The sequence below is a fragment of the Eriocheir sinensis genome, chromosome 42, assembly GCF_024679095.1.
Source record: "Eriocheir sinensis breed Jianghai 21 chromosome 42, ASM2467909v1, whole genome shotgun sequence".
Lineage (NCBI taxonomy): Eukaryota > Metazoa > Arthropoda > Malacostraca > Decapoda > Varunidae > Eriocheir > Eriocheir sinensis.
In genome coordinates this window covers 9,734,017-9,761,828 of record NC_066550.1, presented here as the reverse complement: position 1 = coordinate 9,761,828, position 27,812 = coordinate 9,734,017, and the positions used below count along the sequence as shown (strand labels likewise).

The window sequence follows — 27,812 nt, the reverse complement described above, 5'->3', positions numbered from 1 at the left end:
ATGGACCTTCATGTGCCTGGCAATCTCTTTCCTAGTCATGAAACGTTTTCCACAAACATCGCACTTGAACCCTTTATGACCGGAGTGTCTGAAGATGTGTTTGTTCAATCCATACTTCAATTTGAATCTTTTTCCACAAAATTCACACTCATGATTTTTTGCATCAGTGTGTGTATGGGAGTGTGTGTTGAGGTGACTCTTTCGACTGAAACATTTCCCACAAACTTCACATTCATGATTTCTTGCACCAGTGTGTGTAAGGGTGTGTGTGTTGAGGGTACTCTTCCGACTGAAACATTTCCCACAAACTTCACACTCATGATTTCTTTCACCAGTGTGTGTAAGGGTGTGTCTCTGGAGGTGAATCTTCTGACTGAAACATTTCCCACAAACTTCACACTCATGATTTCTTTCACCAGTGTGTGTAAGGGTGTGTATGTTGAGGGTACTCTTCTTACTGAAACATTTCCCACAAACTTCACATTCATGATTTCTTTCACCAGTGTGTGTAAGAGTGTGTCTCTGGAGGGTACTCTTCTTACTGAAACATTTCCCACAAACTTCACACTCATGATTTCCTTCACCAGTGTGTGTAAGGGTGTGTGTGTTGAGGTGACTCTTCCGACTGAAACATTTCCCACAAACTTCACACTCATGATTTCTTTCACCAGTGTGTGTAAGAGTGTGTCTCTGGAGGTGACTTTTCCAACAGAAACATTTCCCACAAACTTCACACTCATGATTTCTTTCACCAGTGTGTGTAAGAGTGTGTCTCTGGAGGTGACTCTTCCTACTGAAACATTTCCCACAACCTTCACACTCATGATTTCCTTCACCAGTGTGTGTAAGGGTGTGTGTGTTGAGGTGACTCTTCCGACTGAAACATTTCCCACAAACTTCACACTCATGATTTCTTTCACCAGTGTGTGTAAGGGTGTGTGTGTTGAGGGTACTCTTCAGACTGAAACATTTCCCACAAACTTCACACTCATGATTTCTTTCACCAGTGTGTGTAAGAGTGTGTCTCTGGAGGTGACTCTTCCAACAGAAACATTTCCCACAAACTTCACACTCATGATTTCCTTCACCAGTGTGTGTAAGGGTGTGATGTTTGGGGTTACTCTTATTACTAGACCTTTTGCCACACTCACGGCTTTTGTGAGGTCTTACACCAGAGTGTGTTGGTGTATTTGTTGAGGTCATCCTTCTCTGCATGTCTTTTCCCACACTCTTGGCTGTGGCTGGTAAACTTCCCCTCACTCTCAGATCTTCTCGCACTTCTGAAATTCAAACTTCCCCCTTTGTGGCCGAGATGCCAGCAGTAGCTGTTGTTGCTGTTGGTGGTGGTGGTGGTGTTTCTGATCACTCCTGAACCTCACACCAGTAGCAGTCTGCTCCTGCTGATCCCAGCCACTCCAGCTGCTGCCCTGCCTTGTACCCTCCACTGCAACACTACTCCAGGTGGGAGGAGTCGGCTGGTCATGCAGGAACCTCAGAGATGCTGGAGCAGGCGGCGGCAAGGCTCCTACAGAGCCACACTCAGGGACCAGTCAAGCAGGCAAGGCACAGGATGCACCAAGGAGTCCTGAAGTCAGTGGCAGCAAGGATGGAGGAGGCGCTGAGCACAGCACCTGTCCCACAGCCACACTCAACACCAGCACCAGTGGTGGCCGCTGGGACACAAAGTTGTGTGCTGCAAAAGAAATGGTCTGGTAAGGGAACTGAAGTTGGTGGGAGGGTGCGGGGCAGCAGTGGGTGTCCCCAAGGCAAGCCCCAGGACGCCGGGTGGAGCAAATAGTGCGGGTTGATGATATCGCTGGTCTTACGTTATTTACAAGGACTACACTCTTTTCTGATAGGTTTTGATAGGTTTGGAATCATTCTGGTTATTGATAATTCTTGGGAATGACTACTCTAGAATGAGCAGGGGCAAGATTCACAAAGCGTTAGTGCGTAGTGTTGGGCCTCAACAACAAAACTGCAATTCACAAATATAAGAACATAAGAACGTAAGGAGTCTGCAAGAGGCCGGTTGGCCTATACAAGGCAGCTCCTGTACACTCAACCCCACCTTACCTCACCACCCATGGCTTTATCTAACCTCTTCTTGAATGTATCTATGGTGTTGGCGCCCACAACATGGCTCCCAAGCCTGTTCCATTCATCTACCACTCTATTCTTGGCTATGTCTTTGTTGAATCTGAATTTGTCTAGCTTGGAAGCATTGCTACGCGTCCTACCTGGCTCTTTTACTATCAAAATCTTATTGACATCCCCTTTGTTAAAGCCCTTCATCCATTTATAGACTTCGATCAAGTCTCCTCGCAACCTTCGCCTTTCTAGAGAGTGTAGGTTTAACTGCTTCAGCCTGTCTTCATAAGGCAAGTTTCTCACCCCCTGAATCATCTTTGTCATCCTCCTCTGTACAGATTCTAACATCTTGATATCCATTCTATAGTAGAGGGACCAGAACTGAACTGCATAATCGAGATGAGGTCGAACTAGTGCTACGTAAAGTTTGAGGATGACTTCAGCGCTCCTATTGCTTACGCTCCTTGAGATGAAACCAAGTACTCTGTTTGCCCAATTTTTAGCCTGAATGCATTGAGCCCTAGGACGGAGGTCAGCGCTCACTAGGACTCCTAAGTCTCTCTCATGTCCAGACCTGCTTAGAGGAGTGCCATTTAGGGAGTAATTGTGTGAGGGATTATTCCTACCTACACTCAGAATGCTACACTTCCCGGAATTCCATCTGCCACTTCCCCGCCCAATCATATAGTCTGTCAAGCTCATCCTGGAGAACGCTAGCGTCCCTGTCTGATTGGATTACTCTACCGATCTTGGTATCATCTGCGAACTTACTGACATCACTACTAATTCCTGTGTCCAAGTCATTGATGTAAATAATAAAAAGCAGAGGACCCAGCACCGACCCCTGTGGGACTCCACTCATAACACTGCCCCATTCAGATTTTTTACCATTGATTTGCACTCTCTGCTTCCTACCACTAAGCCACGCCCTGATCCAGTTCAAAACTTTCCCATCTACGCCGTGAGCCTGTAATTTTAGTAACAGCTGGTGATGAGGAACTTTGTCAAATGCCTTACTGAAATCTAGATATAATATGTCATAGTTTTCATCTCTGTCAACCGCCTCGATCACTTTAGTGTAGAAGGACAACAGATTAGTAAGGCAAGACCTACCCTTTGTGAACCCATGCTGTGAGTCATGAATTAAACTATGCCTCTCTAGATGGTCCCTAATGCTCCCAGCTATAATTGACTCCAACATCTTTCCTACAACTGATGTTAAGCTAATTGGGCGATAATTTGAGGTGGTTGACTTGTCTCCCTTTTTGAAAATTGGCATCACATTAGCTACTTTCCATTGATTGGGCATATACCCAGAATACACCGACATCTTAAAGATATCGGTAATTGGGCCACTGAGGACCTCCTTGCACTCTTTCAGAATCCGTGGAAATACTTCGTCCGTCCCCTGTGATTTGTTTTTCTTCAACCTACCAATCTCATCCTGGACTACTTGCCTAGTGATGATCACATCCCTCAACTTGTCGTTCTCTTCGCCCTCATATACCTGAACTCTCTCCGGAATGGTTGTTAGATCTTCCTGCGTGAAAACTGAGAGGAAACAGTCATTCATCATTTGACTCATATCTTCTCCATTCTCAATGAGCTCACCTGTGTTTGTTTTCAACGGTCCAATCCTGTCCCTTGTTTTCGTTCTGTACAATTTGAAGAAGCCCTTGGGATCGCTCTTGGCCTCGTTGGCTACCCTAATCTCATAATTTCTTTTTGCTAGGCGGGTGTTCCTCTTCACCAACCTGGCTAGCTCAACATACCTACCCCTGAGGTGGGTTTCTCTGTTCTTTATTTTCCTATAAATTCCTCTCTTCAAGCTAATCTCATGCTTGAGTCTGCGGGTCATCCATTTGGGGTCGTTATTTTCCTTCCTACGTGCTTGGTAAGAGATATACTGTCTCTGACCCTCAGTAATTACTCTCACTAAATTATTGTAGGTCATTTCTACATGATTCCCCTGTCTTTCCGGTTCCAGCCCTGAGATCTGGCCCTCATCCAGCCCTAAGGTTCCCCAATTTACCTCCTCAAGGTGTCTTCTGAGCCCCTCATAATCAGCTCTTCTAAAGTCAGGCACCAACACAGAGTTGAGTTCATGGGTCACCGCCCAGTCTAATTTAAACCTAATTTCCTTGTGATCACTGCCATCTAATTCTCCCCCAACATCTAGCTCACTGATCATATTCTCGTTGTTAGTCAGGACTAAGTCTAAAATGTTATTTCCTCTGGTGGGCTCAGTCACTGTCTGCTTGAGAAAATTATCTTGTATTACTTTCAGAAAATCCTCAGATTCTAGATCACCCACCACGCCTTCCCAGTCTATATTCCTAAATTTAAAATCCCCTATTATGCAGACATTTTTGCTCCTGCTCGCCCTGCCTACCTCTTGTAGTAGTATATCAGTGTCCTGCCTGCTAAGGTTGGGTGGCCTGTAAGGAACCCCTAGAAGTAGTTTGTCTTTCCCTTTGTGGACGTCCACCCAAACTGATTCTGAGTTGCCATTTGTTTGAACAGAATTGTTAGCAGAACATTTAAGTGTGTCTTTAACATAAAGTGCCACCCCCCCTCCCCTTCTTCCCTTTCTATCTTTGTGAAACATCTGGTAACCATCTATTTCATACTCTGACATTAAGTTTTTGTTGGCAGTATCCACCCATGTTTCCGTGATAGCTATAATGTTGAATTTCTCGACACATGCTTTCCCCCTCAGTAGATCAATCTTGTTCCTGAGACTCCTACTGTTGGTGTAATAGGCCGTTAGCCCATCCTTTCCTACATCCTTTCCATTACTCCTGCGCCCTGTAGTCCCAGTCTGCGGTGCACAGCCACTACTGTTAGGCCCTCCCCCCTTGCCTACTCTAAAAAATCCTGTAGGGTGCTAACTGATCGTTCAAGGGAGTCTGCGAGAACCTCTACCCCCTGGAGTGACAGGTGCACCTCATCCTTGGCATACAAGGTGCCCCTCTCATAAATGAGGTCCCAATTATCAATGAAGAGCCAACCATTACACTTACAGTGAGCCGCCAGCCTGCTGTTTACTGCTAAGGCCCTGGAAAGCCATCCCTCACCTAACCCCCTCCTTGGCAAAATACCACAAACGGCTGGCACCCCCCCCGAAGTCTCTCGCTCTGGCGAACGATTCCATAAACCGCCTAAATATCTCCGCTTCCCACTTTACCGATATCATTGCCGCCGAAACTGCAGAAGACGATTGGCTGAGCACTTTCCCCCGCTAAAATATCCTCAATCCTGTCAGAAATGTGTTGTATACCTGCCCCGGGAAAGCAAACTCTAAGTCTATTGTCCTTGTCCTTTGAACAAAAGTACCTGTCAATGAGCTTGATTTGACTGTCCCCAACAACTAAGACCTTCCTGGGAACGGCGCCTGGAGCGGGAAGAGAAGCTGGAATAGGAGGAAGGGGTGGGGAGAGAGAGGAAGGGGTGGTAACAGGGTGGGTGGCTGTGGCGGAAGAGATAGGGAGGGAGGAGGAGGAGGAGGAGGAGGAGGAGGAGGAGGAGGAGGAGGAGGAAGGGGCAGGGGCCAGGGGAGAATGAGAAGAGAAAGAAGTGGGTGGGGGCAAGGCAGAAGAGGTCGAGGAGGAGGGGGAGGAAGGAGAGAGGAAAGGGGGAGAGGGAGGGAGTCTGGACGGAGGGAGAGGGAGAGGAGGGGGGAGTGTTGGGGGAGGGCGACAAGGAAGGCACGTCGGCGGAGTGTGAGATAGGGGAGAGGCAGCGAGAGGAAGGGGAGGGGAGAGAATTTACATAGATTTACATAGAAAATCAGACCACACAGACCCCATGGTCCAGACTTGGTGGTCTGTCCTTAAACCTAAGTGATTTTACATTAATCAGAAGACTCCAAAACGTTGCATTTCTACTCTAGTTGATATTAAGTTGAAGGAAGTGACGGTCGAGCTTAGGAAGTGACGGTCGAGCTTAAGGAAGTGACGGTCCCCTGGGAGAGAAGAGAGGGTACAGGAGGAGGAGGAGGAGGAGGAGGAGGAAGGGGAAGAAGACAAGTCCGAGGAGGGGGGGAGCGGAGAGGAGACGGGGCTGGGTGGTGCTGTAGAGCAGAGGGGTGAGGGGGGCGAGGGCGAGGCGGAGGCAGCAGGGAGGTCAGCTGGTGAGCGCGCGGGAAGGGTCACGGGATTACCAATCAGGTCTTTTAGCTCAGCGAGCTGCTGTGAAGGCCTCCAATAATACCCTCCAGTTTTAATATTTTACTCTCGTCCTGGCTTGCTTTGACACAGAATCTACATTTATCAGTTTTTACATTCTTGACACGGAAATACTGTGGAGCCTGATGCAAGCGACAGTCTGGGCAGGTTCGAAGGCGAGAAGGCATCTCGTCTTTTGTTGTCTGGGTCAAAGGGGGTGACGCAGCTTTTAAACGGTCCCCAGGGAAAAAAAACATTACATATTACCCCATCTCTCATAAAGTATTAGACTTATCTGGATGAAATTTGGTAGGTGTCATTCAGGTCATCCAGGTCAAAGAAATAAATATGTGATTAATTTTTAAAACGCTCAAAAATAGATTTCTGAGAAATTAGCGTTGAAAAAAAAAACCCATTACATATTACCCCATCTCTCATAAAGTATTAGACTTATCTGGATGAAATTTGGTAGGTGTCATCCAGGTCAAAGGGCGAGTGTCCCTCATGCCCCCCCGCACCCTCACCCTGGTCAAAGGGCGTCCATACACGTCCACTTCACAAGATAGCCCCAAATTGCTTATAACATCCATGAACATGACACACAAAAATTCGAACACTGCTTAACATCCTCTCCTCTTCTATGTGACCTGTGACCTTTCCTGACCTCGCATAAACCTCAAAAGCTAAAATTCTAGTGTTTGCCCATACTCCCCACTCCCCCTCATACAAGCCTGGGGACCTGGTGGGAATGCGGGGTTTTGGGTGGGGGACACAAAATCCGTTGCAATTGCGTATTTTTTAAGGGGGGGGGGGGGGGGATAAAACTCCCTAGATCTAGGGAAATTCCCTAAATTTAGGGAATTTTTCCTCCCACCACCAAAATAAGCGTTTGCAACGAATTTAGTGTTTCCCATACGGAAACCACACACTCACTGGATCCCCAAGCTTGTTTTGGGAGAGAAGCGTAGTGAACCCACCAAACAATGCTCACCTCACCATCTGGCGTGGCACCAGAGGCCATCTGCGCCCACATAAACCACCTACACCACACTCATGCCCTCTCTCTCTAGTAGGTTGTCACCTCATCGCAAGGTTTCTGTCCTCCAAGTAGAGTCCGTGGCACCAAACACAGTGTATCTTCATTGTTTATCACTGACACAAGTAAAACAACCGGCTAGCTGGGATCCGTCCAACGCCGTGCCTTAAACAGTACTGCGGGTTGTACAGGAAGTGCAGGCTCTCGAGCCTCCTGCCCGAGCTGTTCAAAAACGTGAATCCTTACTGACCGGATTTTGAATCTGCTTCACAGGTACATATTCCCAGTATACAAGGTGATTGTGGATATTGACTCCGCGCCTCCAGAATACGATAATACGCTTCCATATATCATAGTTAAAAAAACAAAGTACTTAAAAGTAAAGAAGAAGCCAAATTAATTCCCTTCCCCCAACGATCTTGGGGGACCCACGTGAACTCGGGGTATTTGGGTGGGGGAGCATATTTAAACTACTCCAATCGAACTTTATGACCTGCTAACGAGGGGGCTTCGCCCCCCTCGACCCCGTTCGGACCTGCGTTCAGACCTGCTTCACGCGTTCGTACGTGATAACAAACCTGCTTCACGTGTTCGTACGTGCGACCAGTAAGTGAATACATAGTCGTATATGACGGTTGCAAGATTCCTATGACGTAAATTACTTACTGTTTAGATGCTTCATTGATCTTAATGCTGTAACGGGGGGCTTCGCCCCCCTCGTACCCCCCTTTGATATGGAGAGTGAGTGAAATTGCATGGTTTCCGTACATTATAAAAAAAAACGGAATGTATGAAATTTCCCTACATCTAAGTAATTGTAAGGAATTTCCCTACATCTAGGGTATTTTTCAACCCCCCATAACTCAAAAACTATGCATTTGCAATGCATTTCATGTTTACCACCGCATTCCCAAAGTCTCAATGGCCCCCAAGCCAATTTTGGTTGCGAGGGGTGAGTATGGGCAAACACTAGAATGATACCCCTCAAAACACACAAAGGAACACTAAATAGCCTCAAATTGTTTAAAAGATTGATGAACCTGATACACAAAAATTCGGACACTGCTAACCATCCTATCCTCTTCTATACGACTTGTCACCTTTCCTGACCTCACATAAACCTCAAAACACACGGAGGAACACTAAATACAACACAAAATAGCCCCAAATTGCTTATAAGATTCATGAACCTGATACACAAAAATTCGAACACTGCTAATCATCCTATCCTCTTCTAGACGACCTGTGACCTTTCCTGACCTCACATAAACCTCAAAACACACGCTAAAACACTAAAAACGTCGCTAAACAAACCAAAATTGCCTACATCATCCACGAACTTGACATTTAAAACACTCCAAAGTTACACACACACACACACGCGCACCCACACACTCATATAACGTACGTAAGGGAACATGGGAGGTAATATTAGGTGCTTTGTGAAGGTGTTAATGCATTTTCTTCCTCTCCCTTCAAATCTTGATGGTCCACATGTAAACAAAACTCCTCCTCCTCTTCTTGTGGCCTTCCCGCCCTGCTGACTTCTTCGGTCGGGAGTTTCGCCTTTATAACGGCACTCCCTGATGTGTGTCTATTGTCTGGGTCTTTTATTTTCCTCTCTTTCTTTCATCCCTCCGCACTTACATCCATGATTCAGAAAACAGAAAAACGATGTAGCCGAGGATGTGACTCGGCTGCCTGGGGGTTGGGATGGCATGCTCCTCCTTTCTCCTTTGTTGTTTTACTTGCAACAATAACTATCAATCAATCAATCCTTTTTCAATTTTCAATGAAATGCTTTATATATAATGTTTCCCGATAAAGAAATAAGAGTATATGAGTCAATAAAGCAAAATCCTTCCATAAGAGTGACGATGCCATACACTAACTAATAAAAGATAACATGCAGCCAACTTTCAGGCTCCAGACTTACTGATTAAAGAAAGAAGAGGAGGAAGAAGAGAGAAATAAGGAGGGGGGACTTAAGAAATCTGAGCCTTAATTTTCACCACTCTATAATTAACTCTCCCGGATCACTCACAGCGAGATAATAATGTTACGCCACCCCCCCACACACACCATCCACGGGCAGGCAGGCGGCGTGATCCTCAGAACAACCACACGGGCACCAGTCACTCACAGCGGCCCACACCGAACACCGAGGGGAGGAGGGAACGAGGCAGGGCACAAAGGATACACGTTCAACACTAAGTTCTAGTTTAATGACAGGTTCCTCACACAGTACAGCAACTTTCAAGGGCACAGAACAGTTAATTAGGCACAGTACAGGGGCACGGCAGACACGCACACCGGATGCACACAGCTCGCGAGCGGAGCAGCTGAACACTCTCTCCAGCCCAGACACGCGTCTTCTCAACTACCCCTCAGCGCCTCTCGCTCGCCACTCTCCACTCTGCCGACTCAGCACTTCCTGCCCGGCGGCCGGAGGCCCCGGGCTCCCCTCTGTCTCTCTTGTCCCAACAAGTAGAGTTGCACCATGCTGAGCTAACATTGCATCATGCTACAATTTCATCACATTACACATACAATCATTCACATACAGCACATTCGTAACACTATCTCCCCCTTCAGAAGGCAGTCGACCCGGCTGCCCCAACATTCAACAAACAAAACATGAAATAAATCAAATTAATCAGTCCCCTGGGACATCACTAAAGTCTCTTAACCATCCCGGCCGACGCCTCTCTCGCCGAGGGCGCCGCTGGGATGCGGGCGGCGGCAGGCAGGCGGTGGCACCCAGAGCCGCGTCGTCGGCCCCAGGTACTTGCTCAGGGTCGTCACTGACATCTGCCGCTTCGCCAGCACCGCCCATGTTCTCGTTCGCCCCGTGGTCAACCTCTGACACGTCCTCGTCGCTGCTGCTGGGGCCTACGTCCTCTCCTTCCTCACCGTGGCCCCAGGAGTAGCGCCCTGGATCGTGGTAACGCCACAGCCGGTCCAAGTGGACAACAGACGGGCGCTTTCGTCCCCGTCGAATCCGGTAGGTGACGTCAGAGAGGGCTGCCACCACCGTGTACGGCCCCTCCCAGGGGCTCTGTAGCTTCGGCGAGAGCCCTCGTTTACGGCGGGGTCATGCAGCCACACTCTGTCACCCACGGAGTACCTCACGTCCCTCATGCGCCGGTCGTATGTCTCCTTCATGGCCTGGCCTGCCACCTTGAGCTTGCCCCGTACGCGTCGGTGCACCTCAGCCAGGCTTTCCTGCAGCGCCGCTGCGAAGCCAGAGGTGACGGTGGGCAAGCTCACGTCGGGGGGCCGCCCCGTGGCCAAATCCACCGGTAGCCTTAGCTCCCGGCCGAACATAAGGCGGGCGGGCGTGTAGTCCGTTGCCTCATGCACAGCGGACCGGTACGCCATCAACATAGCGGGCAGCTTGACGTCCCAGTCTTCTTGGCCTTCCCCGCAATACTTGGCCAGCTGTTGCGCAAGGGTCCGATTGAAGCGCTCCACCATGCCGTCAGACTGCGGATGGAGGGGCGTCGTCCGGGTCTTGCGCACCCCCAACAGCTCGCAGCACTCCCGGAACACTCGGGACTCAAACTCACGGCCTTGGTCAGAGTGCAGTTCCGCGGGTACACCAAACCGGGTAAAGAATTCATTCACCAGCACGCCCGCCACGGTCTCGGCCTCGTGGTTAGGGAGTGCATACGCCTCGGGCCACTTGGTGAAATAGTCCATCACCACACAGATGTACCGGTTACCCCGTGGCGTGAGAGGCAGCGGGCCGGCAATGTCCACGGCCACCCGCTCCATGGGCGCCCCAACGCAGTACACCTGTAACGGAGCTCGGTTTCTCTTGGCGGGGCCCTTCTTTGCACTGCACACGTCACACGCTCTACACCACTCGGACACGTCACTTCGCATTCCCACCCAGTAGAAGCGTTGACGGAGACGGCACAGGGTCTTTTTCTCGCCCAAGTGGCCACTGGTAAGTCCGGCATGTAACTCCCTCAGCACCTCAGCGCGCAAGGCTCGGGGCACTAACACAACCCACGCGTCACCACCCACGCCGCTCAACGCCACCCAGCGCTTTACTAACACACCTCTCTCGTCTACTCGCAAAGTTTCCCACCGATCTACTAGGCACTTGGTGGCGGGGCTCTCCACCGCCACTGCCTCCCAGCCGGGGCGCTCCCCGCCAGCCTCGAGCCACTGGATGATGGGAGCGAGATCAGCGTCCTCACGCTGCGCCTTACGCCACTTGTCATCCCCCTCAGCGACGCCCGCTAGCACCTGCAGGCGGAGGCACAGAGGGTCAGAGTCCTTCTGGGTACAGTGTGAGCAGCCAGCCTCACACGGGCGTCGACTCAGACTGTCAGCGTTGCTGTGGACACGACCCGGGCGGTGGACGATGCGATAGTTATACTGCTCGAGACGCCCCAACCACCTCGCCAGCTGACCCTCCGGCGCCTTCAGGGTCTTCAACCACTGCAGGGCAGCGTGGTCGGTCCGGACGGTGAACTCAGCGCCGTATAGGTACGGGTGGAAGTGCTCGAGACTCTTCACCACCGCCAGCAGCTCCTTCCTCGTCACGCAGTAGTTGCGCTCAGGTCTACTGAACTTGGCGCTGTAGTAGGCCACGACGTGCTCCCTTCCGTCCTTCACCTGTGACAGGACCGCCCCGACGCCCTCGGCACTGGCGTCGGTGTCCAACAGGTAGGGAAGCTTCGGGTCCGGGTAAGGCAGGACCGGTGCCTCCACCAGTGCCTTCTTCAGGCCGTCGAACGCGGCCTGGCACTCCTCGTCCCACAGGAAGCACGCCCCTTTCCTGGTGAGCCGGTGGAGAGAGGCTGCCACGCTGGCGAAGTCCTGCACGAAGCGGCGGTAGTACGTGCACAGGCCCAGGTAACTCCTAACTTCCGCCACATTGGTGGGAACGGGCCACTTCTCCACCACTGCCACCTTCTGCGGGTCGGTGCACACGCCGTCCCGACTGACGACATGCCCCAGGAACGGCACCTCGTGCTGGAAGAGCGAACACTTTTTGGGGCTGAGCTTGAGGTTGGCCTTCCTCAGCCGCTGTAGTACCTCCTCCAGCCGCTCCAGCTCCTCCTCGAAGGTGCTCCCGAAGACGATGACGTCATCGATGTAGACGAGCGCTGTCTTCCACTGCAGGCCCTCCAACACCCTCTCCATCAGGCGCTCGAAACAGCCAGGGGCGTTGCAGAGACCAAAGGGCATGACGTTGAACTGCCACAAACCCTGCCCGAAAGAGAAAGCGGTCTTCGGCTTATCCTCCTCTGCCATCTCCACCTGGTGGTAACCCGACTTCAGGTCGAGTGTGGAGAACCACCTGGCCCCCACCAGTGCGTCGAGCGTGTCGTCGATCCTAGGCAGGGGGTAAGAGTCCTTGACAGTCACATCATTCAGCGCCCGGTAGTCCACACAGAAGCGCTGCGTGCCGTCCTTCTTCTTAACCAGGACTACCGCTGAGGACCAAGGACTGTCTGACCGCTCAATCACCCCCTGCGCCGCCAGCTCGTTGACAGTGCGCTGCATTTCCTCCCGCCTGGCTGGTGCAATACGTCGGGGCGGGCTCTTGATGGGCACACTATTTCCCGTGTTGATGCTATGCTTCACCAACCCCGTGCGGCCCAGATCCAAGTCACCCCTGCTGAACACGTCCGCGTACTGGGCCAGGGTGTGGCGCATCTTCTCCGTCTGCGCCTCCGTCAGGTTAGCGGCGCTCCGGTGCGCCAAATCCTCCAGGAAGTCGGGCAGCGGCCCCACAGCGGCCGACTCCTTGCTGCCCGACGTCTCCTCTGGGCGCTCCACCTCCTCACAGGTGCCCAGCTTGGCACCAGCGGGTACCTTCCGGGCCTCGTCGGAGAAGTTAGCTACCAGCACCGTAACTAACTCCTCCCCCGCCCCAACGAGGCTCCGTCCGACTGCCACGCCGTCAGCCAGCCGCAGGTTTTCCGTGGGCTCCACCATGCCTTCCGCTCCACGCATCGCTCTGGACAGGCGACACCGGACCCTGGCCTCCGTCCTAGGGGCAAGGTGCAGACGCTCAGCCGCGACTACCTCTGCACAGCCAACCTCCGGAAGCAAAGGCACGTCTTGACCGCGTACCCTCACCAGCTTCCGTCCGAGGTCGACACAAGCCTTGCTCTGCGTCAGGTAGTCGAGGCCCAGCAAACACGGCTCGTCCAGATCGGCGACGTACACCGGCAGCCGCTCCACAGCGCTGCCTACGCCGATACGAACCTCCACTGGGCCCTTGAGCTGCACACAGTGCCCCGTGACGCCACACAGCCTCTGTGGCGCGTCTGGGAGTCGCGTGGCGGCCAGCATATCAGGCCGCACCAAGGTCTTCTCAGCCCCGGTGTCCACTGTCAGGCGGCATGGCTTCCCGTCCACTGAGCCCTCCACCTGCATCGCACTGGTTATCTGTCGGCAGCTTACGCAAGTCGGGGCCCGGGGACTGACGGCTGGGATTCGGCCCCCTTCTCCAGCCTGTCCGGGTTTCCCGCCTGCACTACCTCCTTTGGCTTGGGGCAGGCGCCCGAACGGTGGCCAGACTTGCCACAGTCCTTGCAGCAAGGCTGAAAGGCGTCAGAACTCAGTCGGTCAAGGGAACGCGTCCTTCGCTCCCTCGGACAACGACTGCGCATGTGCCCCTTCTTGCCACAGCCCCAACACGAGCCGAGAAAACCGTCCGGGCTCGCCTTCCTCGACGCCGCCTTCTTCTCCACCTTCGCCTTCCGGCCCCGGAGGTCACGGCGGGGCTGGGCGGCCGCCCCTAGGCCGCTGGTCGTCTTCAGGAAGGCCTCGAATTCCAAGGCCCTCGCCAGCGCCACCTGCAGGTCCCCAGGGTGCGCCTGCTTAACGTAAATCTGCAGCTGCTGGTCGTGCAGAGCGTCAACAAAGAAATCGCGGGCCAGCACCACGATCATCTCTTCCGGGGCAGCAGGATACGACCTTCTGACCAGCGCTTCCACGTCCTGCGCCAGCTGCGACAGTGTCTCGCCGCGCTCCCGAGTCCGCTTCTTCAGGCGAGCTCGGTACACCTCGGCCTGAAGGTGGTGCCCGAAACGTCGCCGCAGGGCCTCCGCCATGCTCCCGTAAGAGGCACGTTGGGCCGGCGGCAGGTGGACATTGACTGCCACAGCTGGGCCCCGAAGCGCTGTTGCCAACTGCAGCGCCTTCTCAGCTTCGTCCCAGCCCTGGGCAGCAGCTAGCATCTCAAACTGGGCAACATAGGCCTCCCAGGCCACCTTCCCGTCATACTCCGCCGGCTTGCGCCTCCCCGAACGGCGGGAAGCCGAGGGGCTGGATGGGGGGGAAAGCGGAGCACGTGGCCTGTTAGCCGGCCGGCATGGAGAGGGCGGCGGTGACGGCGGCAGAGAGGCGGGGTGAGTGGGTCCGACTCCGGCGCCAGTTGGACCCAAGGGGGCAGCTCCGATGGCTCCCCAACCTCCTGCGGCAGCTGCTGGCTCTGACACAACGCTGCGAGGGCCCAGGGGTTCTTGCCAGGGGCCCCACGAGGACCCCAGCAAGTCCGTCACCCTGGTGCTTGCCGCCAGCACGCGTGACGCTTCTTGTTCCTCCCCGCGTGACGTTGCCAGCTCTCGCCGCCGCCTCTCCGCCTCCACCTCCTCCCTCAGGCCCTGGACCTCGCCTTTCAGAGTCTGCACCTCTCCCAGCAGTTCACTCTTAACGCTGTCGCAGGCCTTGTCGGTGTACTGCTGGGTTTCCGCCTTCAGGGACGAGAGACTGCTCTGGAGGACCTCGGCAAGATGGCGTGCCTGCTCGTGTGCCCTCTCGTCTGCCCTCTGATCCAATTCCTGCCTCATACTGGCCAGCATGGCAGCGAACAAGTTCATCTGGCTCGGCTTCGCATCACCCGGGTCAGCCTCGGCCTTGCCCTCTTCCTCACCCTCACGGCGGCCATTTTGGGACGCCATGACGACTCAGCGCACTTCACTGTTCACTTATATCCACTGTTCACTTATATCCCACTCCTTTGACACCAAGTGTTACGCCACCCCCCCACACACACCATCCACGGGCAGGCAGGCGGCGTGATCCTCAGAACAACCACACGGGCACCAGTCACTCACAGCGGCCCACACCGAACACCGAGGGGAGGAGGGAACGAGGCAGGGCACAAAGGATACACGTTCAACACTAAGTTCTAGTTTAATGACAGGTTCCTCACACAGTACAGCAACTTTCAAGGGCACAGAACAGTTAATTAGGCACAGTACAGGGGCACGGCAGACACGCACACCGGATGCACACAGCTCGCGAGCGGAGCAGCTGAACACTCTCTCCAGCCCAGACACGCGTCTTCTCAACTACCCCTCAGCGCCTCTCGCTCGCCACTCTCCACTCTGCCGACCAAAGAGACTATACACGAAGAGATAGTGGTATGTGGTAATTCCTCGGGCGTGCGGAAGTAGCGCCATCTATTGCAGCCCACCAAAAACGTCATTTTTCAGGGGTAGCTTTACTATTTTTAAAGTACCTGCCACAGCACCCTACCCTGCCTTTATTTGTTATTTTCATTATTGTAAAATGATTTACGAATGGGGTAAAGAAAAATATATTTGCTCTTATGTTTTATTAATATTATTTACACTATATCAATTTGTTATTTTGGGAAAATATAATGTGTAGAGAGCATTGTCTATCTATATATATATATATATATATATATATATATATATATATATATATATATATATATATATATATATATATATATATATATATATATATATATATATATATATATATATATATATATATATATATATATATATATATATATATATATATATATAGTTTGAGTGTGTGTGTATCAAATATATCCAGTGCTTCAAAAAAAAGAAAAGCAGACAACAGTCTCTGATTTCTACAATGCCTTTGCAACATGCTCTTAGCTGAGTAAAATATCATACTGCCACATAATGGCAAGCAGCATTGTGCACTGTTTGGCAGGGCAGATAACAAAAGCTAAGCATTACAACTGAAATAAACAATGGCAGACACCCAAAGCTTGTTAACTGGACATGATCTGATTTATAACTGAAATAAACAATGGCAGACACCCAAAGCTTGTTAACTGAACATGATCTGATTTATAACTGAAATAAACAATGGCAGACACCCAAAGCTTGTTAACTGAACATGATCTGATTTATAACAGGCAAAATCTACTATGGTGTATTACATGCAATAACAACTGTATAAAAGTTGCAAGGCACATCAATATAAAAGCATCATAAGGCATGCTGACATACATGATGGAGGATATCAAGAAGGTAACACATGAGTTGTCTTAAATGGAATGCAATAACTTGGTGGTCCTGGGAGACAGCTGGGCATGGAAGTAAAAATGGAATGTAGGACACAGTATGATCTCACAAGCTCTGACCTTGGCATCAGCCAGTGTCCTGAAGATATTAAGCTCAGTAGGCACAACTATGCAGTGGAGGCACATATTATGATGAAAGCAAATGAGACAAAAACCGGCAACTAATAGTGTAAGAAAATAGCAGGAAAGTTATGCTGCAGCATGTGACATACCAAATTACAGGGCAGAGAGTGATTTGTTTTTCAAGGGCTACATCAGTAAACAAGTAGCATTTATTGCAGGAACAGTAAAACAATATTTGTTTTTTAGCACACATTAAAGTTGGACGTAACAAAATCATTTGAAATGAAACTCCTTAAACTAGCCAATTCAACAAACCACTCTGTCTCCCCCCAAAAATAAGCATTATTTTTCACAAGGTTTACAAGGCATTAGTCAAGAATATCAACTGGCATTATATTTTGTCAAAAAAAAATAAAAAATAAATAAATAAATAAATAAATAAATAAATAAATAAAAATAAAATAAAAATAAAATAAATATATATATATATATATATATATATATATATATATATATATATATATATATATATATATATATATATATATATATACATATGTGATTATATCATATAAAGCAGAAAAAATCATAACATGCTATAGTACAAACACGATTACTCCTGGACGCCACATCAATGATGCCAGCCATGTGATGAAATTATATGCTGTATTTCACATCATGAAACCCATGCAGCCAAGTGTCACTGCAGCACATATTAGGTAAGGCAGACACCAAAAGCTTGTTACCTGAACAAGATAAATTATAACAGGCAAAATCCACAATAAAGCATTGCATACTGTTTGGCAGGGCAGAGAACAAAAGTTTCCAAGCATTACACCTGAAATAAACAATGGCAGACATCCAAAGCTTGTGAGCTGAACAAGATCTGATTTATAACAGGCAAAACCAGCAATGGTGCGTTACATGCAATATCTGGCAGGGCAGATAAATAATTCCTTGCATTACAACTGGAAAGAAAGTGGCAGACATCCAAAGCTTTGTTAAATGAACAAGATCTGACTTATAACAGGCAAAACCAGCAATGGTGCATTACATGCAATATCTGGCAGGGCAGATAAATAATTCCTTGCATTACAACTGGAAAGAAAGTGGCAGACATCCAAAGCTTTGTTAAATGAACAAGATCTGACTTATAACAGGCAAAACCAACAATGGTGTATTATTTGCAATATTTAGCAAAGTATATGGAAAAAATTTCTTGGCATAACAAAAGCAACACCAAATAATGGCAAACATCCAAAGAGTGGTGGCATGGTGATAATTTCTGAAAACAAAATAACATCAAAATCAATTAATAAATTTATTATACCAATTAATACCAAAAACATTTGTTCAACATGCTGCAAGAAATTAGGAGCAGACCTCATGCACATGCAGGATAGATTTTCAGCTTCAGAGATAGGCAAAGCAGGCAATATATGATTATTATGTTGCAATAGACAATGAAAAAGCATTGATGCATTAAGCTAGAAAAAAATCACTTGAAGAAAACATAAGGCAAAAAACCCATCCCCAGCTGGTGTACATGCACACCATTCTGTTACAATCATGCACACTATCAATCCTGAAGACTGAAATATTATGCTGTAAAAGAAACTTATAAATATCATGAGTAAATTTATATCCCTAATTATTATTATTACTAATGCTGCAATTTAATTAATTTCTATTTTTTTTTTCATTTTGGTATGGGTCTGCTCCCTATTCCTCCATTTTAGTTTGTAGTATATCCTTAATTTTATGTAGATGAGGTGAATGTTTTCAGTTAGCTGGGTGGAACACAGGTGCAGAGGACTTAGAAATTCATGATTATTTAATTTAGACAAGAGCATTTGGGAGACTCTAGTGCCCAACATTGCCTTCTCCAGTGTTGCCTGGAGAATGGCTTCAACTTCATGAAAGTGTTTAAAAACACTATCACTGGGCACAGAGAGTCCCCCAAATGGAATATCTGGATTGTTAGAAAAGGCTTTAAAATAACAAAATAAATTTCTGTTGTCAAGTTGTTGTTTTACATCCAACAGATGCTCCCTGCAATGTTGACAATTATGTTTTTTCAAAAAATTTTTACAAGTCCAGCCAACTACATAAAACAAAGCATTGACCTCAGCAGGTGGCATGCTTGCTACTGACTCCTCATTGTCCGAGTCAGTATCTGAAGTGGGAAAATCTGCATCACAGTTTGAGGTTACGTCAAGGAAGTATGACTCATCCGCCTCACAGTTACTTGTCTGGGGAACTTGTGAATAATAATTGGTCATTACTGACTTGAGGCCCTTCATAAAATTGTAGGCAGTGGGATGGTCACAGTTCCCAAATCTAACCCTCAGTCTGGCAAACAGATTTTCAAGACAGTCCTGATTTAATCGCCGAGTGAGGAGGTACTTTACTTGATAACTCTGCAGATCTTGCCACAGAGCATCAAGTGCTGTCAAGTTGATGAGCCAGCCATTTACACAGTGAATGCGTACATGAGGTGGAGCACAGACCTTTAATGACAACAAGTAATCTTTAGTCTCTTTTATGATTTTCATATGACATGAATTTGAAGTAATGGCAGTAAGGGCATCTTTATAATTATAAATGGATGAACTATTGAAACAATCAAACAAAATGTCCACCTTATCTATGAATTCTGCAGTATAGATGGCTTTCTGTGGTAGCATTCCTGATGTTGAATGAACGAAAATTCCTGCCGCCACAGTATGACTCATCACTTGGGCAGCAAGATTGACACGCATTTTTGAAAAGCCTTCACCACACATATGTTTGCTGCTCAATTTAGGAGCAAGTCTAATACTTTGTTGCTGATCTTTTTCAAAAAACTTTTTTATGTGATCCCATGAAATTTTATTTTCTCCAATTTTAATATCATATTTGAGAAGTGTGTTCCTCAGGCTTTTCAAAAGATGTGGAGAATCAAAAAAAAAGTGAACCTTCTCACCATCGACTGTAAAGGAAGGATTTTCAGTTGTCATGCCAAGAGTCTGGAACAAGGAACGATGCACTCCCTCTTGATCACAAACTGTAAACATAACTCTGTGTCCCGTGTCCTTGACTTTTTTTATTGCTGTTTCATACAGTTCCCTGATTTTACAAGTTTTAATCCCTCCCGAATAAAAGAAACATCCTAAAACAAGTTTCCATTTTTTCAATAAGCCCTTAACCATGAACACGAGTGCATGATTTGCTGGTTTCAAACTCTTCCCATGCTCTCCGAAATCCTCCCTTCCTATGATAGAATCAGAGGCTTTGTCAAAATGCAATGATTCTTTAATACTCATGGCATCAAATGCAATCCCACAAAGTGTCTCTTCTTTTGACAAAGCCTGTGCTCTTTTCTTCAGGGCTGTCAGAGTCTGTTTGCTCCAGCCAACATTTAGTGAAATACCCCTGAGCCATGAGTGAAGTGTTGAAACTGAAGGCAAATGAAATACTGTGCTGAGAAATCGATAAGCCTTTGGACTTTGGACTTTGATAGTATCTAACTTTTGTTCAATGCATCAAGGTTTCTTTCACTATTGGTCTATTACCAACTCATGCATTGCATTTGGTACACAAGAAAATGTTGTGACTATTACCCGGGAACCCAGTGGGTGGTTGCTCCTCATGGCCATCTGCAAAATAGATAATGGGTATAAGTATTACATTTACTAACAAACACACACACACACACACACATGAGAGAGAGAGAGAGAGAGAGAGAGAGAGAGAGAGAGAGAGAGAGAGAGAGAGAGAGAGAGAGAGAGAGAGAGAGAGAGAGATTAAGAAAGTCATAAATAAGGAGCATGCATAACTTCGTCTTACCTGTGTGACGTGGGGTTGCAGTCGGCAGCAGTCACTACAGATGGCTTGAGTATGCTTTTGAAAGCCAATTTTCAAGGCTTTCACCCACTGGAGGCACCTGCAGTAAAAACATGGTAATTTTAACTAATTATTGTTAATCAATACAAAATGTAATGTAATGAAAGAAAGCAACAGACCTTAAAAATTTATATAATTTTTAACCCTTAGACAGCAGTGGAAATATACATAGACAGTCCTAAATTCAGTCTGTCAGTTTTGAATGGCAGAAATATAACAACACTTAGAGATTGCGGTAGGATCTATAGTAGACGATACAAAAAAATATCTACGTATTATGCAGGGTAACTATATATATATTTATGCTACGGTCCTAAGGTCGGCAATGACTATATGTATAGAGTATAGACCATTCATTTTTGGGGAGCTACTCCTCAAACACCGCTGTCTTCTAAGGGTTAATATGAAAATAATACTGGCTGCAATGCAATACCTGTTTATAATGAATGGATATGTTTGACTTTGGTACCCCTTACAAAATTTAATTTGAAACAAACTGAAAAAACAAACATATTTTACATATACTAGATTGTTTTCAAAACATTTATGATGCAATGCAGGGCAAATTTAAACAGACTGCTCTTTCCTTTGCTAGTGAAATATTTGTGTTTTGTCTTTCCATTATCATAATGTATTTAGTCCAAGGCAACTTCAAGTATACCTGTATATGTTGGGTTTAAATGAAATCATCAATCTGCATATAAAAAATAAAAAATAAAAATAAAATAAAAAAACTGACTAATTTTGTATTGCCAAATATATACCTGTCCTTAGCAAACATTGATGAAAGGCCCCAGTAGTTAGAATGTATCTGAGTAAGGATCGAGGAGGCCTCTTGTGAATTAGCTCAGTAATAAGACGGTGTCATCTAACAGTACTTCGGCATATGAATATGAGTCAATGTCACATAATAATTTACTTCTGACTATGCATCAAGTAAAGTGCAGCTTTTCAGATTTTGATAATACTGAATGAATTGCAGCCATATCTCACACAAAGTTAATATTCACACATTATAATCTCTACATCTTGTAATTTTGAATCTTTTGACACACACACACACACACAAATATATATATATATATATATATATATATATATATATATATATATATATATATATATATATATATATATATATATATATATGTATAGTATATTGCATTTTGGCAGCGAGGCAAGGTTAGGTAAATTTCTGAAATGTAATATGCTTCCCACTTCTTGTCACTGGCAATCAACGGCAGCGGGTCAACTCCAGCAACAGTTTGCCTTCGTCATGATTTTGTGAGGGGTTAGGGGTTTCTTCTTCCTAATTTAACTGTAATGTGGAGATAACTTTGGCCAAGCCTGTTCTGACCTCTTACCCAACCAGGCCTGTTGCAGGCTGCATAGATGAATTGAAAAGTAACTTCACTGCTCAGTATAATACATAAATCGGTCCATAAATCTTTCACGTCAACATAAAAATCTAAGGGTTGAAAAAAAATCATAGACCTTTAAGATGAGGACGGTTAAGTAGGTGCCTTGCATTATCTTGAAGAACAGTCACCCCAGTGTTGTCTGAGGGGATCTGTGGACTGCTTGAATGGCTTATGTACAATATACATACGTATTTCGCTTGCCTTCAGAGCACTGTTGTCTAGTTGCTCGCAGAAATTCATTATTTTGCTGAAGTTATAATCAGAATTTCCACATATAACTTCACTTACCTTCTGGCATCCTTTGGGAATAAATGGAGCTTCACACCAGGGTGTGTTCTCCGTTTCTTCCCACAAACACAGCAGGCCGCACATTTGAGATTTGGAGCCATGGCGGGTAGTTACACGAGGGGCCGGTGTGTTGATATTTGAATGACGGCAGCGTTGCCGTCGATCTGAGAAAGACGTCTGGAAGTAGCGCTATAATAACCAGTATATCAGTTAGCCCAAGATAATCTTATCCACCCACTCTTTCCCCCTACAAACCAATAAATCTATGTAAATAATTACTGGAGGAATTAAGTCAGCGTGCTGCTAAAACACTGAGGTTGAGAGAAAAAAACATGTTTTGAAAGAAAGGCAGTTGGGCTACAACCTCGGTTCATTCCTGTGTGTATACAGACAGTTAAAACACATAAAGCACATCTATCCACTGCTAACCTCCCACAAATGCAGATAAAGTAATATAACCACGGTACAATAATATAGCATTACTAACATGACATGCAGTCAGGCTATATCTACCTGATAAATATATTTAGTTCTTACTGTTCATTTTAGTATTTTTCTTTCTTTGTTTTTTTTTATTTAAAATGGGAAATAACCAAACTGAAGAAAAAAGTAGCAACATTTGCTGCTTCATCCCATATAGCAACACTGCTGATGGGTACTGGGGTTAGGGGGGTGGGTGTCTGGAGGGGGGGAGGCGCCTGGATGTAAACAACGCTGCACCTGCGCCATCTGTTGCAACCGACATACACCACCACCCGCCCACGGTCTCCCATAGAGGCCCCCTCTCCTGTTCTATAGTCTCCTTGCTGCCGACTCAGCACTTCCTGCCCGGCGGCCGGAGGCCCCGGGCTCCCCTCTGTCTCTCTTGTCCCAACAAGTAGAGTTGCACCATGCTGAGCTAACATTGCATCATGCTACAATTTCATCACATTACACATACAATCATTCACATACAGCACATTCGTAACAATAATGATAACACGTAGTTTTATGTTGCTCTGAGGCGTGTATAAAGAACAGAGGAATAGTTACTGTCGAAATGGAAAAAAAGAAGTGCAGATATTTAATGCTGCCAAACTTTTCATAAAATTCAAGATTGTGGGACCGAGATAATTTAATATATGGCACCTTTGAAAAGACCATCGTCCATTTTTCTTCCACCTTCTTCCACTATGCAACCACTTTTCCTTCACTTGCTCCACCTGTCTTCCATATCCTTATCCTCCACCAGTCCACCTGTCTTCCACATTACTCATCCACCTACATTCAAAACCATCAACTTTCTTTCACACTATTATAAACTTTCCTGCCATCTCTGCTCTTCCACACCACCATCTCCTCCACCTATCTTCCACCCCATGACCCACATCCACACCCACCTTTCCTCACCCGCCAGGCCCAGAACAGCGGGTGGCGGCTCAAGGCAACAATGAGGGAGGGAGAAGTGTTGTATGTATGATGTGTTTGTGTAGTGTATGTATGGTTGGATCCTGTTGTCATGGTTGTCTGTCTTGAAGGGAAAGAAAGAATTACTGGTCTTTTTAGAGTGTATGTATGTATGTATTGTTATGCCGGACGTGTTACTTAATTGGGTTCTGTGTCGCCGTCAGGAGACTCCGTGGGAGGGAGATATGTAAAACACCTTGCACAGCTTATGTAGTTTAATATTCCTCTTTAGTAGTGGTTCACTCTGACTCTTCACTGACCACTAGCTGACTATGGCTTGCTATGACGGACTGGGACTTCTCCCGCCCTCTTCTCCTATATATATACCGAACAGTACAGTCTAGAATGTTACAGTATATATTCGATCATACAAGAATGAACATGTAGCAAAAACGTGCGAGTTGGCAACACTACCCGCCTGGCGCCTGGCCGCGGGCGGGGCCTTGCTCCCCGTCCCCCTGCTCGCTCCTCCTGGAGTCTTCTAGAGGCCCATAGACCCCGGGGGAAGCTTCCAGCACAACACTATCCCCCCCCCCCCCTCTTAATTGTGATCGTCCCGGTCACACACTTAACTATATATAAGCATAAGAAAATTAATCAAATACATAATAATCCACGTATCGCCTTGGAGGCCTGGCCGCGGGCGGGGCCTTGCTCCCCGTACCCCTGCTCGCTCCTCCTGGAGTCTTCTAGAGGCCCATAGACCCCGGGGGAAGCTTCCAGCACAACACTATCCCCCCCCGCCTGTTAAGTGTGAGGGTCCCGGTCACACACTTAACTATATACAAGCATAAGAAAATTAATCAAATACATAATAATCCACGTATCGCCGTGGAGGCCTGGCCGCGGGCGGGGTCTTGCTCCCCGCCCCCCTGCTCGCTTCTCCCGGAGTCTTCCAGAGGCCCATAGACCCCGGGGGAAGCTTCCAGCACAACAGTATGTATATTGTTGTGGCTGTCTGTCTTGAAGGAAAAGAAAGAATTATTGGTCTTTTTAGTGTGAGTGTATGTGTATTGTATGGTTGTCTGTGTTTTGTTTTAAATCTTGGATTTAGAATATTGATAATCTTTTCAATGGGTAACTAAAAGAAATGCATCAAACAAACCTATATTTTGAGTTTTATTTTAGTGAAGCACATCACTGTTCTTTCCCAAGCCAAGGACATAGTACTTTGAAACAAAACACACATCACCTTTGCTACATAGAGGATGCGACGGTCAAATAACCCGAAAAAGGGTTGTTTTGTGTGATATATGGAGACAGGTAACGAGCGTTTTTTTTTACACAAACAAATAAAAAGCTAGTAGTTAGGGCATTGAAAAATTCAATAAATCAATAAATTTGTCATGAGGCGTTTTATTACATCCCACTGCCACTCAGCGAGCAATGATGGTGGAGTCTATACATAAATGACTCGGCCCAAGGGAACCTTAAGATGGCGGCTGCGGGCTGCAGGATTCCTACAGGCTAGTACAGAGAAAGCCAATCCAGTTATATCTGAGGTTGGATCCCTGAACCCCAACTCCAGCATTTTGTACTTGTTCTTTACAATGTGTCTGTATATGTGCATTCTAAGCTTAGCGGCTGTAAGGCCAAATACACTATTTATTATTGCTATTAATGCTCAGCCACACCCTTGACCAATAAGCCCCGGCCACAACAGCCAGCCCAGCACAGTCACCAATAAGATCAGACCTTTCACAGGACCCACCAACCACATGCAGCCTAGGTTGGAAAGTGAATAATAGATCATGCTGTCACATTTGTTCCAATAAATGATTCTTTTCTGCTCTCTGTGCACCACACAGCCCTCTTAACACCACCACAATAAACACTTGCGCTCTCCCACACAGCAGAACTGAATCAGCACAGAGCCTCAGCAGGGGAAATGGACCTTCATGTGCCTGGCAATCTCTTTCCTAGTCATGAAACGTTTTCCACAAACATCGCACTTGAACCCTTTATGACCGGAGTGTCTGAAGATGTGTTTGTTCAATCCATACTTCAGTTTGAATCTTTTTCCACAAAATTCACACTCATGATTTTTTGCATCAGTGTGTGTATGGGAGTGTGTGTTGAGGTGACTCTTTCGACTGAAACATTTCCCACAAACTTCACATTCATGATTTCTTGCACTAGTGTGTGTAAGGGTGTGTATGTTGAGGGTACTCTTCCGACTGAAACATTTCCCACAAACTTCACACTCATGATTTCTTTCACCAGTGTGTGTAAGGGTGTGTATGTTGAGGGTACTCTTCCGACTGAAACATTTCCCACAAACTTCACACTCATGATTTCTTTCACCAGTGTGTGTAAGAGTGTGTCTCTGGAGCTGACTCTTCCAACAGAAACATTTCCCACAAACTTCACACTCATGATTTCTTTCACCAGTGTGTGTAAGGGTGTGTGTGTTGAGGGTACTCTTCCTACTGAAACATTTCCCACAAACTTCACACTCATGATTTCCTTCACCAGTGTGTGTAAGGGTGTGTGTGTTGAGGTGACTCTTCCGACTGAAACATTTCCCACAAACTTCACATTCATGATTTCTTGCACCAGTGTGTGTAAGAGTGTGTCTCTGGAGGGTACTCTTCCGACTGAAACATTTCCCACAAACTTCACACCCATGATTTCTTGCACCAGTGTGTGTAAGAGTGTGTCTCTGGAGGTGACTCTTCCTAATGAAACATTTCCCACAAACTTCACACTCATGATTTCTTTCACCAGTGTGTGTAATGGTGTGTGTGTTGAGGGTACTCTTCCTACTGAAACATTTCCCACAAACTTCACACTCATGATTTCTTTCACCAGTGTGTGTAAGGGTGTGTGTGTTGAGGTGACTCTTCCAACTGAAACATTTCCCACAAACTTCACACTCATGATTTCTTTCACCAGTGTGTGTAAGAGTGTGTCTATTGAGGTGAGTCTTCTGCCAGAAACATTTCCCACAAACTTCACACTCATGATTTCCTTCACCAGTGTGTGTAAGGGTGTGTGTGTTGAGGTGACTCTTCCGACTGAAACATTTCCCACAAACTTCACACTCATGATTTCTTTCACCAGTGTGTGTAAGGGTGTGTGTGTTGAGGGTACTCTTCAGACTGAAACATTTCCCACAAACTTCACACTCATGATTTCTTTCACCAGTGTGTGTAAGAGTGTGTCTCTGGAGGTGACTCTTCCAACAGAAACATTTCCCACAAACTTCACACTCATGATTTCCTTCACCAGTGTGTGTAAGGGTGTGATGTTTGGGGTTACTCTTATTACTAGACCTTTTGCCACACTCACGGCTTTTGTGAGGTCTTACACCAGAGTGTGTGGGTGTATTTGTTGAGGTCATCCTTCCCTGCATGTCTTTTCCCACACTCTTGGCTGTGGCTGGTAAACTTCCCCTCACTCTCAGATCTTCTCGCACTTCTGAAATTCAAACTTCCCCCTTTGTGGCCGAGATGCCAGCAGTAGCCGTTGTTGCTGTTGGTGGTGGTGGTGGTGTTTCTGATCACTCCTGAACCTCACACCAGTAGCAGTCTGCTCCTGCTGATCCCAGCCACTCCAGCTGCTGCCCTGCCTTGTACCCTCCACTCCAACACTACTCCAGGTGGGAGGAGTCGGCTGGTCTTGCAGGAACCTCAGAGATGCTGGAGCAGGCGGCGGCAAGGCTCCTACAGAGCCACACTCAGGGACCAGTCAAGCAGGCAAGGCGCAGGATGCACCAAGGAGTCCTGAAGTCAGTGGCAGCAAGGATGGAGGAGGCGCTGAGCACAGCACCTGTCCCACGGCCTCACTCAACACCAGCACCAGTGGTGGCCGCTGGGGCACAAAGTTGTGTGCTGCAAAAGAAATGGTCTGGTAAGGGCAGGGCCGGATTTTGGGTTTAGGGGGCCCTGGGCACTAGAGCTTTGCGGGGCCCCCAGAGGAGGAGGGTGTGATTGAAGTGACAGCATGAAACATCTTATAAATATTAATAAAAGTAAATCACAAAAGTTAAAATCTTTGGGTTCTCTTACGTATTTTATTTATAAAATTAACCTGTAATTAGCTCCTTATGCAATACGTTTCAGTACCTT

At 47.2% G+C, this 27,812-nt stretch overlaps 2 protein-coding genes across 2 annotated transcripts; one reads left to right on the top strand and one right to left on the bottom strand.

Moving 5' to 3' along the window:
* Positions 1-27,204, top strand: LOC127009961 (uncharacterized). Its single transcript, XM_050883576.1, has 2 exons — positions 1-1,198; positions 27,081-27,204. Exon 1 carries the CDS (start codon positions 1-3, stop codon positions 1,195-1,197), a length of 1,197 nt encoding a protein of 398 aa, XP_050739533.1. The 3' UTR covers position 1,198; positions 27,081-27,204.
* Positions 13,719-15,655, bottom strand: LOC127009959 (uncharacterized). Its single transcript, XM_050883570.1, has one exon. It carries the CDS (start codon positions 15,222-15,224, stop codon positions 13,719-13,721), a length of 1,506 nt encoding a protein of 501 aa, XP_050739527.1. The 5' UTR covers positions 15,225-15,655.
* Positions 27,205-27,812: the final 608 nt, after the last annotated feature.